Here is an 18,141-nt window from a genome sequence, read left to right on the forward strand (position 1 = left end):
AACATTTAAACAACCAACTTAACTATTTGTGGTTTTTTAATGGAATATATTGTTTTTAAGTAAAGGGCAAGGAAATAAAAACAAGGGTAAAGGGGTTTTAATTTTGAAATCCCTCAGATTTTTTTTACTTTGAGCGGATTGAACGTGAGCAGGTTTGTTCTAGGGAAGGATTATTAGCCCTACCCAAACCCACTGAACTAGAGAAAGTGATCAGAATTCAGTCTGGCATCTACTCTAGGACCTTTCCAGCACAGTAGGACTCCTCTGGTTTAGCTCCTAGGATCATTGATGCACGGTGCAGGATGGACGGCGTGCACGTATCTGGTCTCCCATCCCTCAGTTTACCTCCCATAAAATAAAATAAATACAAACCTTATGATTTAGACTGTAAATTAAATTGGTTCCTAAATTTATTTTTTTTTAAACACGTTCCAGTGTTATCCTCTTAGATTTTTTTTCAATTTGAAAAATTTTATGATTGATAATTAGGTTAGGTTATGTTATAGGCTAGGTGACCAAGCTCCTCGACTAGGCAGGCTATGGGCCGGGCGCTGCGGCTAGGTGCAGAGTGCCGCGGTCAAAATTATAGTTTTGACGGGGGGATACTCAAAAAATCCTAAGAGAATAATACCCACGTTCTCTCTCTGGCCTAAAAACTTTGGGGACTTTTAACACATCTTGATATGGTTGTACAAACAGTTGCGTGCCGTATAGGGGTGTAGTGAGGTTTTAACATCTGCAACCCCCCCCCCCCCCCCCTTAAATTGAAATTGACAAGGCCTGCCTTTCCCTCTTTTTCATCTCTTGATAGTTTTACACCTTTCAATGGTAAATTATTGTACACGACACTTCTACACATATATTTGTAATTTGGTGTACATAATCTTATCATCCAGTAGGTTATCCCCCATAGTCGTCCAAGGGGGGGGTAATGGGGTGATTAACCCCCCCCCCCAAATTAATTTAGGGGTGCCGTAGGCACCCCCAAAATTTTGGATTTTCAATTTTTAACCCCCCAAATAAAAAAAAATGCCTCTATGAAATAAAGATTAACCCCCCCCCCCCCCCCTAAATTTAATGGGGGGGTAATGGGGTGATTACCCCCCCCCCCCCCCCCAAATGATTTTATGGGTGCCGTAGGCACCCCCAAAATTTTGGATTTTCAAAATTTTACCCACCCCCCCAAATAAAAAAGCTTGGACGCCCCTGTTATCCCCTATCTTGAACAGAATCGAATATAATACCCGCGGAACTGTAATTTAGTGCACTTCAAAGTACCTGTAAGACGCCGACAAAAAAAATGCGGCGATCGTCCAACCCTAATAAAAAGTGCAAGTTTCATGAAAGGGGAAAAAATGCAGATTACATTTAGTATTTGTATTCTTAAAAACAAACATCGTTGTCCTAGAAATCTATGTTACAAACATTAGATAAATAGGATAATTATATCATACAAAAATTTATGTGAAAAAAGTTAATAATTTATTTTTGTGTTGTTTAATTTTTTAAAAGGATTTATCTCTCTCTGATTTTATTCAGACAGAAAGCAATTCAAATATTTTTGTATTTGTATTTTTTTTTTGCATGTGTGTATATGTTATTTTATAGCGAATGTGTTTTAAAAATATAATTCCAGGTGCCAGGTTTTATAAATGAATTTGTTGTAAGGACTTTTTTGAAGTACCAAATATGAAGCTTTCCTGAATTCTTTATGCTTCGATATTAAGAAATCTTTAGGAAAGTAATGACTGGTTGATTATGGTTTTTATTTGTATAATAAGTAGGGGTTAAGTTCAAGTACCTATAATAGAACCACTTAAAATTTTGATAAAATCTTCTCTGAAAGATGTTTTAATAATTGGGTGATTTAAAGACATGCGTTGCTTTAACTTTAAAATAAAAAGAATAGAGGGTGAATGAGTAATATATAACTCTGCTCACAGGGCGATTATGTATTGAGTCTTTGATATCAGCTAATAGCGTGGAAATATAAACACAGCTGAGTCCCTACAAAACAACAGAAAGCAATTTGCTAGCAGACTACAAGAGTCTCCACCACTTGGTCTGGATTACACATCTATACTTATCCATTTCCATTTAATGCCTTATAAAGTTTACAAAAAATGATGGTAAATAATGTTCAATGTTTTACTAAGGTCAAAAATACCCGAATTGTCATAATACATTTGATTTCTAGTGTCAAATTTTAAAACTTCATGCAAAATAACCCCTCTCTATCTCACTCCCTCTCTCTCTTTCTCTCTCTCTCTCTCTCTCTCTCTCTCTCTCTCCTTTACACTCTCTGTCTCGTCCTCTTTCTCTCTTTTATTCTCCCTTTCTCTCTCTCTCTCTTTCTCTCTTTCTTTCTCTCTCTTCTTCTATCTCTCTCTCTTTCTCTCTCTCTCCCTCTCTCTCTTTATCTCCCCCTCACTCTTTTTATCCCTTTCTCTATCTTTCTCTCTCTCTCTCTCTCTCGTCCTTTCTCCCTTTCTTTGTCTCTGATATGTTGTTGCGCCGCTCTTTGAGAGTCTGGAAGCGGTTTCTAGAATTTAAAAGAAAGTTAATCACACTAGAATGAGAACTTATATTTTGATGTAATACGAATATATTATTTTACTTAGGAATCGCTTAAAGTGTACTTTATCTATCCTATTTACATGTAAAATTTCGCAAATTATAAATGTCCTTATAAAACAACCATTTATAATTTTAGCATTTAATTAAAAATTTTCAAACATCATCTTGTAGCTGTTGAATAAATTATTAAGGTAATTGAAAACCCAAATTTTAACTTTGTTTTTAAGTTCATTAAAGTTTTTTTTATAGTTTTGTAAGCTATTTATTACTGCATTTATGCATATTCCTCTCTATCTCTTGTCTCATATAATGTAAACAAAAATATTTTCTCCTTTTATTTCTCCAACTTCTAAGCAAAAAAATTATGGATAGATATCCGGCGAAAATAAACTATGTTGCAGTTTCATAAAAAAAAAACATTAAACTAAAAAACCACGAAACCTAGTAAGATTTATAACTTGAAAATCTAAGAATCGATCTAGCACCTCAACCAATAAGCGAATCATAATGAACCCCTGTGGGGATATGTAAATTGTTAACTTATTTACTAAGTATATTTGCGATAACTTTTATTTAATGAAATCTTCCAATTTTTAACATGTACAAAACGGCCTGCTTAATTGCTTCAAGATACATGTCAGATCTATATAGGAAATAAATGTCTATAAACGAGCTCAAGTTTTCCAAGGAATATTTGTTTAAAACTCATAGTGCTCCAATAATCCATAATAAACTCTCATTGCCCAGAACGATAAGACCCATTATTTTACTTTATCAAAAATAAATTCCTTTTTTTAATTTCATGTTGCTATTTACCTTATATCAATGTATTTAATTTCTAATCATAAAAAAGAAAATTTAGATTTATAATATAATAAATTTAAGAAAACTCTGTTTTAAAAGAATTCGATTGTGGCGACACTTTGTGTGTTCAAATATTAAACTAAAATTGTAATCATCATCATTAACCCTTTGGTGATGGTAATGTAAAGAAAAAAATATAATTTAAAAAATCTTTTTAAAATCATTTAGATTATTAAATATTTACTTTCTTTTAGATAGTAATGCCGGGTGAGGAAAATAGATTTATTGAGAAATAGATATGCATATAGAAAACTAGCCAATAGGGAGATAATTATATCGAGCCAACTCTAGTATAATCCCTATAAATATCAGCCGTCTGTATTGAATAGGAGTAAGAAAATCATGAAAACTTAAAAATCTAGGAATCGAACCAGCACCCCAACCAATATTCTTGATAAAACTTGATAAAAGCATGCAAAATACGAAAGTATTCAATCCGTGAAAATTTCAGCCGTCTATATTGAATAGGAGTTGAGAAAATCATAAGCTATTTAATTCAATCTTCAATCAATCAATATAAATATGTGCATTGGCTAACATTTTGGCCCTAGAAGATGCGTTAGATTACAGTATATTTTTGCTTTCTAGAATTGAAAGATACCCAAAAATTTTTGGACAACCTGCAGATTATCTACACCCAAACTATTTTTGCAACAAATTGTAGCTTTGTGTGTTTTAGCTGCAACTAATAATTCAAAATATTTTTTAGATTATTATTGTTAAAAACTGATCCACCTACCATTTTAATTCACATTTCCATGTTTTTGTTATATACATTCCATTCAACATATGAAAGTTGGGTAAATCAGCCCTTCTCGGATAGATATGAAACGATATGCAGTTGAGGATACAGGCTCTCCATGGAAAACTATGAAAATCTATATATTAGGGCAAACATGCTACCCATGGATAGCTATGTAAACCTATGCAGTTAGGCATAAAGGTTTCATGGATAGCTATGCAGTTGAGGATATAGGAAATCTTTGGATAGCTATGAAAACTATACAGTTGAGGATGTTTGCTTTCCATGGATAGCTATGAAAACCTATGCAGATGGGGATATGCGCTCTCCATGGATAGCTATGAAAACATATGCAGATGGGGATATGCGCTCTCTATGGATAGCTATGAAAACCAATACAGGCATATAAGCTCTCAGTGGATAGCCAAGAAGGAAAAAAAATAGTTACCTAAATTTTGTCAACAAAAAATTTACCATCCGTGGACAACCTGTTCTGCATATAATACACAAATCACCATAAAGGCTTGGATACAGTTGTTGCAATTCACACACACTCACATATACATATACAGCAATGATTTTCATTATCTTCACCCAATAAACAACCTCCCTCGTCCCCCCTTTCTACCTCCCATCCCATTCTCTGAGAGGTATATAGCATGTACTTCGCTTTGCCGCCTCTTTTTCAGTCTTCGACGGATTTTTACTGCGTCTCCACCCTATAAAATTGTTTTCTCCGGCCCTACAAAAGTTAATTTCCATCCGAGTGCATCTAATTTTTGTGTCTGAAATTCTGGTAATATCCTCTCAAAGCTAATGGTAGGTCAATTTTCCCCCATGAACCCATTGAGAAAACTTGAAAAGTTACAGTTAGGTATTATTTATCACACCGAAGAACGACATATTTTAAAGTCCTCTAACTCCTCTAGTTAGCGCTCAACGCCTCCTCACAAACCGATAACAATAAGGAAACAATAAAAGGGGGCCCGACTTTTAACCATTGCAGTGACCTTTCTTAAAGAAAATAGTAAGCTTAAACTATTTAATTACTACAAAATATTTAGAAGGGTAAAATTAAGTATTTGTGTAATTTTAACAAAATAATAAAAAATAAATGCATGAAACCTCAAATCCATAGAAAAAAAAGGCAAAAAGAAATTAATGTATTTCAATGTTAAACTGCAATATTGTTTGTTTTTATTATCATAAAGTTTAAATTTAAGTACAAATTTAATCATATTCTCTGAATAAAAGGCAAAGTACATATATACATTACAGATAAAAGTAAGGACAGCTACATCCACATGTAGCGTAGCATAACATGCTTCAGATGACAATATAATGAAATATTTAAAGTAAATTGCATAAACTATAGCAAAAAACAATTTTCTATTTTAACTGTCATGCAATTCATGTTTTTAAGCTACAATATTCCCAAATAAACTAAATACAGTTGTAGAGTAGCTGCGCTTCTTAAAAGCTGCTCTGTTATCAAAAGAAAATATAAAAAAAAACTTGATGTATGGGTTGTCTTTATGGCAATTTATAAAGTACTTATCCACAAATCTGTATATAGAAGATGCATAAATAAGATGCAGCTCAGTCGCTCAAAAAACTGCATAATTTTTTTTCCCTAATCACACCGTCGCGAAACTTTTTTTTTTGCATTTGAAATGTGCAAGTTGTCTTTATGTATGTGTGACTATGTGTGTGTGTGTGTGTGTGTGTGAGTGTGCATATGTGTGTGTGTGTGTTCGTGTGTTTGCTTGTTGTATATGCAGTCTGAAAGGATAGTAAGGGATAATATGCTAAAAAATGCAAAAAAAAAGTAAACAAGGATAATATATTATTACTTGGACGTTGCACTAGATTTTCATTCTGATAAAGTGACATAGCTGGCTAAAATAACGATACACCCATCCACCCCCTTTACCCATCACCTTCCTTCCAACTGGATGAACAAAGCGACCATTAAATGAGATCCATATTAGTAAACTAGATTGACGACAAAGTTTCCCCTTTTAATATATCTACGTCTTACAGTTCCGCAAAAATTTGATGACTAAAAAGACAATTATAAAGAAAAAATTGGTAAAATTAACAGAATCCCTAAAATTTCAACCTGACAAGTTAAACGGATCTTTGATCAATTTTCAACACATGAAAAACTTTAATATGTTAATAAATGTATTATTATAGATGTATGTTCCAGACAACTACCTGAACACAGTATTTTCTGTTGTTATGTACGCTCATGGCCCCTCTATTCTTTTACTTTAATCTGAAAATCAATAAAATTTTGAGTTTTATGAAATTTTTATGAAAATATCCTTGAACACGTGACACAGCTAATATACATATACAAAAGTGGCATTTGTCTAGAACCTGTGAATACAACAACAAAAAGGGAAGGCCCTCCCCTCGAAAAGAGAACCTCTTTCTTCATGCATAAAGAGAGGTGGGAAGGGAAAATTTACCATAAAGGGAGTGGAGATTACATGGGATTGAGGGGGGGGAGGAACAACTTGCAGAAATGAATGTAGTTCTATTAGTGAGGCAGCAAGCACATGCAAATAGTTAAAAATTGCATATACACAAACAAAAAATCCGCCAACTTAAACTTGCAGAAAATCTGCGAACTTTAGTAATTTTGAATATTTTGATTTTGACCTACATAATTATAACTTGCAGGTAATTAACAACTTTTTTGCTTTCTTTCATAATTTTTGTGATTAAAAAATAAATAATTGTCTTTTTAATTCTAAATCAAAAACCATCGTCTAAATGTACTTTTGACAAGGACTTAACAGCTTGTTTCGATGCTGGCTAAGAGCATAGTCTAGTTATGAAGTAGCTGTACACTTTAAAAAATGCATTAAAGGCTATTTGCATAAAAACAGGTCTTTGTTTTGGGTCCCCCCACTATGCTAAAAAATGACCGTGATTTTCATAAAATAGATTTGGTTCAGTAGCTGTTAGTGTCTCATTTGGTTATAAAGTGATTTTTATGGTTCTCATTTTATTTTTCGTAACTCACGCTTTTCCTCAACAGTTTAGCGGATTTAAAACCGACACGCAACAAGCGGCCAATGGATCCTATAAATAGACACATTTGCTGAATCAAAACTGGTTTTACCTAAATTGTATCTGTTCCTTCTTCGCGATTATAGAATTTCAAAGATTTTAACAATAAATGTGTGATGATTTGACTTTAAAATGGCCTTTGATGTAAAATATAGATGCTGTATATTACACTTAACACATGAAAGCAGTAGTTGTTTTAAAAACCTTTTTTTTAGATTAATTATAACTCATAAAATTGTCGACGGGGGTACCTTCTGACTTTAATTAATGCTTGTTTTTCTTCAAATTACCCTGAAATTCTAAACTTAGAAAGTAAAAACAGTAATAAAAAATCAACATATCATTTAACTAAAAATACTGGCACAGTTGATTTACAACATATACTTTTTTTTTAAATTGAAGCTTTTCTACAATTGGGGTCGGTTAGTCTGTCCGTCCGTCAGTAACAGTTAGCTTTTTAGGTGGAACAATTACCTTTTTCATTAACTTGGACATGTTAGAATTCGATTTCAAACTTTGCAAGGTTATTCCTGTACTAATTAGGTACGGTTTAGAAAGCGTATCAATTCTATAATCATTACCAGAATGTCCATACGCCCATTTTTAATATGTTGATTTTAACTTTTTTAACAACAAATTTTTATGTGTAAAAATTATCTAACTGATCTGTTTTTTGGAATACTGATTCCTAGGACAACAAAGTTCAATGTTTAAAGCAAAGCATCTTTATAATCAAGTCCTAAAATGTAATTATGTCCTTAAACATTATCCTGTATTTAAACAGTTTTTTTAATTACAAACAATTAAACAAATTTACTTACACATTTGGTCCGACTTTTATAACTTTATATTCTGATTATTCACTTTTTAAACTGCTCAATGATAATGTCAGTTTGTCCTACGGTTTCATAGCTTCGCTTTTATAGATGTTGTCATCCTTGTTTATATAGAAACAATCAGCATTGACACTCTAATTTTGTATGTAAAAAAGACACGATAGTATAGAGTTATCAACCACATAAACAATAGATTGTTTATGTTTAGTTGATTATATCAAAGGACTGTTATTAATAAGTATACCTAGTCAAATTAGTTAACAACTTAATAGTTCATTATACATTAATGAATAACAAGGATGACAATTTCCATAAAAGTGAATCTATGAAAGGGTAGGACAAAAAAACATTAACAATTGTAGAGTGTCATAACTGAATAACCAAATATATATGTATAAGTCTAAAAAAATGTAAGTAAATTTGTTGCAAAATATAGGATACTGTTTAAGGACATTCCTACATTTTTGATATGCTTTGTTTATAACATTTTACCTTTTTGTAGTAGGAATATAAAAATGTTTCAAATCAACTTTTTATAAATAGACAACGATTGTAGAATTGCTATGCTTTCTAAATCGTACCTTACTACTACAGAAATAACCAACCATGCCAAGTAAAAAATCAATAGGACAATTATAAAATGCCTAAGTTAACGATAAGATCTATCCTTTATGGACTGACAGACGAACAATAAATATAGAAAACCTTTATTAGTTTGTTAACGTAAAAAAAATATAATATAGATCAACAAGGACCAAAATCTTTGACCTATTTAGATTATGATCACATTTTGAAAAAGGTTTTGCCATGTCTTAAATAAGATACAAAATTAAATAATAATTGTTTTCAATTGCTAAATAATCTTAAATACACAAGACAATAATTTGGTGTTTAATTAAGATATACTAGCTCAATATAAAAAATAGCGATTATGCCCCTGCATCTAGTTGGTCTGTTTTCTAAGGGGTAAGGCATAAAATCATTCAAAGACTTAAATCTAAAATTCAATAGCTTGAACCCATCCTGGGACCTATGTGAAGCTTTAATGAAGTGTAGAATTTAATCAGCTATCGAAATCTTAAGCTACAGACATATCAGTACATATCAGAGGATCATTATAACATTTTTGCCAAATTTAATTCAATTTATATAAAATTTTAAAAGTTTAAAATTTAAGTATATTTTTTTAAAATAATGTTTTTAATGAAACATTTTGCGTCATATATTAACTTACTTACTTTTTAAAAGCAAAGCTTTTCTATAATTATTAAATGCGAAGCTTTTCTAGATAGATAGTTTGTTTCGTTAATTTAGGCATGTTAGAATTGTCCTATCGATTTCAAACTTTGCATGATCATTCCTGTAGTAGTTTGGTACGATTTAGAAAGCGTAGCAACTCTATAATCATTACCAGAATGTCCGTACGTTCATTTAAAACATGTTGATAACTTAACAACAAATTTAACAACAAATTTTTATGTGATCTAATTATCCGTTTGATCTGATTTTTGGTATATAGATTCCTGGGACAACAAAGTATAATATTATAAGCGAAGCAACTCTATAATCAAGTCCTAAAAATGTAAGTATGTCCATAAACATTATCCTGTATCAAGCAGTTTTTTTTAACAAATTTACTTACAATTTTGCTTTGACTCTTGTACTTTTATATTTTAAGTATCTAAACAATTAGAATTAATATATAAAAAGTACTTTTGATATGACTTTTTATATCACTAATAATGCCTAAAATAACCATTGTTATAAATCCTAAATATGCATTGTTGAATTGTCTATAGAAATATTGTTTTAAAACCTCAACAAATATGACAAACTTATATTAACAAGTCATGAACATTAAGATTAAATGCTATTTTAAAGTCAAATCATCGCACATTTTTAGTTAAAATCTTTGAAATTCTATAATCCTGAAGAAGGAACAGATACAATTTAGGTAAAACCAGTTTTGATTTAGCAAATATGTCTATTTATAGGATCCATTGACCGCTTGTTGCGTGTTGGTTTTAAATCCGCTAAACTGTTGAGGAAAAGTGTGAACTGTGAAGCCACATTTTTGTCATTTTATATGTAGTGTATCAAATATACGTAAAAAGAATTTAAGCCTTTTTTAGAAAAGATATCCTATGATAAAATTTATATAGGTTAGAATTAGATCATTGACAATATCTTTTTCGGACTTACGGACATATGGACAGACAGACGAACATTTCATATCATAGAGTAGCTTCGCTACTAAAAAATGCGGGTGGGGAAAACTTTTTTATTTGTTATAACTTCGGAGGAGTTGTGTCACCATTTCTCAATCGACTAGCCTAAAACCTGAACTGAAAATTGTGAACAATCCGAATAGCCATTCAAAAGATCTTAACAGACATACATGTAGATATTTTTTTCAGAAGCTAGATGTGAAACTACTATGAAGTTAAAAGGTAAGTTACTCATATTTTTTGAAGTCCTATTTTTTAAATATATGAAATTTAGGTATACCAAACTGATAGGTTTACTAACCTATTATTTATTTTATTCTGAGATGACTTTTTTCTTTACTTGCTAAATTTCATATACTAACAAGTTTTATGAATAACTATTTTCACCCAAAATTTTCCAAAAATATAATAGTCGAGGAATTTTTTTTCCAGTATGGCTTCAAAACCGATTAATATCCGCTGAATTAGAACCATTAGAATTAGCCATATTGAAAAATCATGTATAGCATCATAAAACAGACAAATTTTAAGGAAAATTAAAATAAAAATCATAAAATAAATACAGTTTCGTTAGCTTGGGCATTCGACCAATAGTGGATAACAAAACTGGTAATCTTATCATTTTTCTTATTATTATCCGCAGAAAGCTGACTATAATACGATGCGATAAATAAGTATAACCGTGACGGATGGGGACAGAAAAGTGCTATGATATTTTTTATGAATGATTTTATAATATATTGAACAGTTGTACTTCTTATGTAAGGAATAAATCTGCTTATTCCAAAAAGTAATTTAATATAATAATGTATGAATATGGTAAAGTACAATATTGTACCTGTTTCAGTAGCGGACCTACCTTACAAATATTTCAATCTATTACATAAATGGATATAGTATATACATGGATATATTGACAGGGCAAAATTTGTCATCCATTTTGCTTGCTAATAAGGACCTAATCTATTGGCCGAAGGCACCGGCTAAAAAAACTAGTTTTAATCTTATGATTGTACATTTCTATATTCGTAGAAAACTGGATATAATACGATGCTAGACATAGTTTTTTCGTATTCATGAGAACCGGTTCCTATCCACCGGATTCATATGAATACGAGAAAGATTATTACATAAATTATGTATGATGCAAAGACAAATCTCTACAATGTCAATCAATCATATTTGAAGTTTGAATATTTCTTGAAAAATATTAAATAAATCAAAACTAGGGTGATTTCGTAGTGAAATATTACTGTTTATCAATATTTTGTAAATATTATTTTCCCGTAAATATATTAAAATTTCTTAATATCCCATGTACCCCGGAAGTCCAAACTTCACACCTTTCTGTATATTTCCTAACACATAGAAGGGGAATATTTAAATTGAAAATCTGAATATACTAATATATATTAACAGAGGGTAATATCTTGTTACCTTCTCAGCTGGTCAACAAATATTAAAAAATATGTTTTAATATTTCAAAACCCGCTAAATTAGAATAAGGTTTGGTGAATATATTTTTGATGTATATTCACTAAATCTCGTAAGTACTGAAATAAATATAATCTATTTTTCCTTATTCCGTTCAATTTTGCTTCGACTCTTATACATTTATATTCTGATTATTCAGTTCTGACACTATACAAGTGTTAATGTCTTTTTGTCCTACCGTTTCAGTGCTTTTATGGATGTTGTCATCCTTGTTAATTATGTTTTCGTTGGCTTTAGATCTTAGGGACTTTTATTGAATTTTGATTGGTTTGTTCATTTAGTTCAGTGTCTAAACTTTTCAACCTCTAATTTTATCTACAGATGGGGCAAGACTGTGTCTCATCATTTATCGGCCATTGTATGTTGTCATGTAAGTGTAACTTTTTTCTTTAATTAAGTGTATTTTTTTTGAATGTTTCTTCCAATGATTTTAAAAGTTAGTCATGACTTGACTTGTTGTTTGCCTTTTTTTCAATATGAAAAGCCACAGAGACTATGGCTGCCGAACCCTGAATGAAAGAAAAGCTTTTCTAGTATGGCTTTGAAACCAATTAATATCCGCTGCATTTTCCATAATTTTCCACGGATATTAAAATAAAAAAGTTTGCATCCTTTAATACACCAATTTATCAGCCATTGTCTTATCAAAATTAAACTAGGAAACGGCTATACTTTATTTATTCCACTCCTTGGGGGGGGGGGGGGGGGGGGCTATAAACATAGATATCATACGTGTCCTGTGACTTTACAAAGCCGGTCCAGGATATCATATTCTTAATGAATTCCGGCGAGGGGGGGGGGGGGTTGTTTTACAATGATGCATAAATATTGTCATATTCATTGTCAATAGAAGATGAAACTAACCTCTCTCCCAATTCTTACTTTATGAATAATTTTGTAAAAAATAATCTTTTAGAAATGTTTAATAACTTGGAGGACAAAAATAAAACAGACAAAGTTAATATAAAGCAAATATTCAGTATACATAAAAGATAGAGTAATGGAAAGAATAATGAGAAAATAACAGAATATCACGATATCTTTACATAATAATTCATAAATTTCTTTTGTAGTATTTAACAAAGTCCATTTAAGCTGTATACTGAAGGCTCTTTCAAGGGGTATTTTAGCAGTCTATTTTGAATAGCAGCAAAGAAAATAACATTTTCTTCCTTTGGCATTACGGACTAACGGTAGAGAAGATAAAGTGACTTTCAGAGTATTTTGATAAAAAAAAAATACATATATCTATAATATAAAGTAGAATTATGTCTGTCTGTCTGTCTGTCCGTCCGTCCGTCCGTCCGTCTGTCCCTTAAGAAATCGGTAACCACTGAACCGATTGGATTCTACTCTTTAGGGAATATATCTACTATTCCTGATGTGGTTTAAGGCTATTTTCTTGGGGGTGGGACAAAACCCCAAAAACAAAAATCTTAACTAGTTTTTGATAAAATTCTAAAAAAGCTGTTATTCATATTATTATTATAAATTAAAATTAAATTCAGCATATTTTTGAATGACGTAATCTTATATAATTTTATGTTTTATTAAACAAATTAGCTGTATCCCTTTATTTGTCAAAGAAACAACCTAACAACCCCAACTTAAATTTGTATCGTATCTACTCTTTAATTATAGAGTGTGTAAACATGAGTCCTATGAAAAGGAGAGAGAGATTGGACTGTAAATTATACTGAGCTAAAATTTTTCGTTGGATAAAACTTTGGAAGTGTAGCTTTTTTATGATTGGGGGGTACTTTAATTTATGGTCCATTTACTATCCCTCAAAGACCTATCAACTACGTTTGAATTCAATACGAAAAAGAATTATGGCCAGCTCTTTGTTGAATTTTAAGAAGAATAGTTAATTATCACATCGGATGTCTGTAATGATACATGATTTTTCAGCATGTCATAACACTGATTATAATGCAGCGGATATTAATGCTGGAAACAATTTGAAAATAACATGTGGGCTGGTAGTGGTCAAATTGCTGAAAGTGATATTCTACCAACATATTTTGTACAATTGCAAAAGTCAAATTATATTTGGTGTTTTGTATTTAATATCTATTCCTTATCAAAGAATATTTGCATACAAACAAGAACAAGTATTATGTAGCGAAGCTGAACTATGGATTAGTTTTAGCAATACAACAAGTTTTTATTTTTTTCCCTTTGCATTCTTATTCTAGTTCCAGTTAGTTAGGTTATATTGGTTACACGGTCGCCCCGCAGGGTTAGAGCACTGTAGGCATAAGCTTCACAGTAGTAAGGCATTAGAATAAAAACTAACTTCCCCCCTTTTTTCAATTCAATTTTTTTTAAATAAGAATGCTTTATGTGATCACTAGAGACGTTTAAGGGAAAGTATCAAATATTTTAAAATAATAAATTTTAATTTAAAGTGTAAAATGTAAAGTTAACGAAAAAAATCTACAAAGATTTTAAAGTCTAGAATTTTAGAATTTAATTGAAAGCTGTATTTTTCAGAAATTTGAATTAAATATTCAGCCTAAATATATTCGTGAGAAAGTTTATAAAAAACCTCATTAAAATGAATTCAAGTATTTCTGTTAATAATAAAACTTTGCTGTGTCATATTTGTCAACTTTCTTCAGAGATAAGTTCATAGTTAAATTGTGGAGTTTTTTTAAAGATAGAACAATATAAAAAAAAACAATTTTGAAGTAATTGATTTTTCATTACTTGGATCTTACACCAGATTATCATATAATCTAATAAAGGTAAACTTGTAGCTGGCTAAAGAAACGAGTGCTTTATCCCCTCCCCTCCTTCTGGATGAACGAACTGACAAATAAATAATTTCCATGTTAGCACCCTAAATTGACGACAAGTTCCCCCTGTCATAATTTCCACGTATGTTCTATTTTCATTCCATCATTCCATGTCATCTTTGCTCTTAGCGCCAGTTATTTCCTTCCCTCTAAATTCATTTGCCTCCTACATTAGATCTTAAAATGAAGGTTAATCAAAGTTTGATTACAAGAAAGGTTAATAGTATCATATTCATTTCTTTAAAATCGACAGAAAAAAAATTTATTCAATCAAATCTATGCTTTGAGCAATCTAAAATCAATTTATCTATGGCCTATATCTACTTTTAGCAATGACTTGAAAATCTATAAATACCTATAAAAAAAATAATGCCAAAAATATTGGGGTTTTTTACAAATAAATTTACTACCAACTAGAGTTTAGTATAATAGCCTAAAAACACCTTAAGACTTAAGTATATATAAGAAAAAACAGATTAAAACCATCATGAGACCTATCATAAGATTTCCCAGAATGAAGAACTGAATCGGTTTTTTAAGAGAGATCTTACAGACAAAAAATACTAACTACTTTATATAACAGCATTTTAAAGTGTATGTATTTTGTATCTTGTAATATTCTTTGTTGATATAAGAACAGCATTAAATTCAACTAGGAGGTATGTTGCATTCAAAAGTCATCTTTTATCTAACTTGATAAGAAAAAGGATCATCTTTCAAAATAATCTTTTCTGAAATCATTGATGAATATTTTTAAATGAAATTTCACTCTTCTGTCAATAATAGACGGGGTGAAATTTGAATATGAGAGAAACGAAATATGTAATATTTTACCAAGTTAGCCGCATGAAGTTCAAGGAAAAAAAAATTTTTGTAAGGGGGGTCAAAATGGGGGGGGTCGGCGGTCTCACCACCCCCCGCAGGGGGGCGGCCGGAGTCCGATTTTGAAAAGGAAAATTGCTATGGATTCTTGAATGCCGGGAGGACCTAGGACAATTGGAATTTCCAAAATCGGAGCAAAAACGCGCGCGCAGCGCGCGCGCAAAGTTGAAAATTGCAGAAAAAAAGTCTCCATTTCACGTTTTGCACAAATTATCCTCTCGTTTTATGATCGTTAATAACGCGCAGGTTTTTCAAGTTACATTAATTTCCTTTTAAACAGTGAAAATCTGGCTTAATGGGGTCGCGAAAAATCATGCCCCAACATTTTCCCCCAATTGGCGGAAAAGTTAGAGCACTTCAAAAAAATTTTTACCAGGCCTGCCGTATTGGCCCCTTCGGCTTAAAAAATTATTTCATCCAAACTTGTTTCTTGCAGGGGGGTATTTAGGATCAGAGGTAACTTCAGTTTTAGTACACTCTCTCTGTAAATATAACAACTACTATTATTACACCACCCCCCGAAATGTATCTACCCCCCGCAAGAAACAAGTTTGGATGAAATAATTTTTTAAGCCGCAGGCTCCAAAAAAATTATTTCATCCAAACTTGTTTCTTGCAGGGGGGTATTTAGGATCAGAGGTAACTTCAGTTTCAATACATTCTCTACCTCTCCATCTCTGTTAACAGGTATAATAACTACAGTTATCAATTATATTATCTAACCAATTAGTAATCCACCAACTACAACTCAAAATCAATCACTAATTATTACCATTATCTGTTTATTAATTTAATTAAATAACCAAATACTTATTATTACCTAATTATCATTATATAGTCATCACTATCATTTGTAATTTACAATATTATAATTATCCATCATTTTATCTTACCTGTTACAAATCAATTACTAAATATTATTACATTTTAATTATTATTATAATACCGAACTATTATAGTTTGATTATAATTATCTTATTTTTTTGCAATACAATAGATATCAATTATAAATTTCAATCATAATACTATAATTAACAATCACATTATATTACCCTTTACAAATCAATCGATTATCTTATAAGTTTCTATAATTAGCAATTATAATATTATTATAGTTATCTATGATATTATTTTGATTATTTTATTATTCAATAATTATATTATTAATATATTTAGCAATTTTATATCATAATTATGATACTATACTATAATTTACAATTATAATATATGATAAATAATAATAATTATTTTAATATGATATTTTAATAATTCTATATTTTATTGATTACATTAATTATATAATTAGCACTAATACTATTATTATAATTATTTTATAATCTAATTATCATACAATATTATAATAAATATTTATAATGGTATTTCAATTATTCCAATTATTTTATAACTTAATATTCATATAATAATAATATTCATATTATAAATTATCATATCATTTACAATATTAGATTACAAAAATAATTATCTTATTACTTTTAATATCATAATTAGCAATTATTATGTTAATAGTAATGTTTGTAATATAATTATCATACAATAACATAATTTTCATAATAATATTATAATTGTAATTACATTAAATTCAATTAAAGGTAGGTTCTTTTAAACTATTTTCCTCTGATATACCTGATATTATATTAAACTTTAATTAGCAATTATAATATTATTATAATTATTAATAATATTATTTTATTTATTTTCTAATTTAATATTCATAAAAATAATATTATTAATTTTATGAATTACCATATCATTTACAATAATAATATGAGATTACAAAAATAATTATCTTTTTACTTTCAATATTATAATTACCTTATTATATTCAATATTAGAATTAGCAAAAATATTATTATAATTGTTTTGTAATATAATTAGTACTAAATAACTTTATTATTATAATAATTATTAAACAATAACATATTTATTAAAATAATATTATATTTATTATTTTAATTATTTTATCAATTACAATATTAGTATTAGATTGAAATAATATTTATTTATAAAAATAATATTATATTTATTATTTTAATTATTTTATCAATTACAATATTAGTATTAGATTGAAATAATCATTATCTTATTATATTTAATATTATTATTATGGTATAATAAAATTATTATCTTAATTATAATAATAATTTATTAATGCTTTCCTTACTCATATATTTTTACAATACGCTGACGCTTGCTTCACGCGGTCCCATACCAAATTTCACCGTGGTGGTCCCAATCGAAAGGGACCGCGTCAGCCTGTTCTAGATAAATGTAATTTTTTTATTAAAAGTACTGTTTGTATGCTCATTAAACGAAATACTGTTGTTTAAGATCTTTAAAACTGCAAGAATTACTACCTATTGAAATAATTTTCTGTATTTCAAAATTACTGATTATTTTTACAAATCAATAAATATAAAAACGCATTTTAGTCAATAAACACTAATCTAACCCAAGTACTAACAAAAACCAAAAAGTTTTAGCAAAACAAACGTACAAACCCTTATTATAAACAGGAAAAGCTATGCTACAAAGAAATCGCCCATATGGTGATACATATATGATATTTATGTAAAGAATGACTACGAGACTTTTTATATCCACAATGGGCTCAA

The 18,141-nt window shown here is 29.8% G+C and overlaps 1 protein-coding gene across 1 annotated transcript in view; it reads left to right on the forward strand.

Moving 5' to 3' along the window:
* The first annotated feature begins 6,720 nt into the window (after window positions 1–6,720).
* LOC145328255 (uncharacterized) overlaps window positions 6,721–18,141 on the forward strand; it is an 80,758-nt gene continuing 69,337 nt past the window's right edge. Inside the window, exons 1-2 of the mRNA XM_080171872.1 lie at window positions 6,721–6,874; window positions 10,521–10,553. Coding sequence (XP_080027998.1) covers window positions 10,541–10,553 — 13 coding nt within the window. The 5' untranslated portion in view covers window positions 6,721–6,874; window positions 10,521–10,540. The remainder of the gene's footprint in view (window positions 6,875–10,520; window positions 10,554–18,141) is intronic.

This window comes from Acartia tonsa, chromosome 9 (assembly GCF_053477335.1).
Source record: "Acartia tonsa isolate MP-2025a chromosome 9, ASM5347733v1, whole genome shotgun sequence".
Taxonomy (NCBI): Eukaryota; Metazoa; Arthropoda; class Copepoda; order Calanoida; family Acartiidae; genus Acartia; species Acartia tonsa.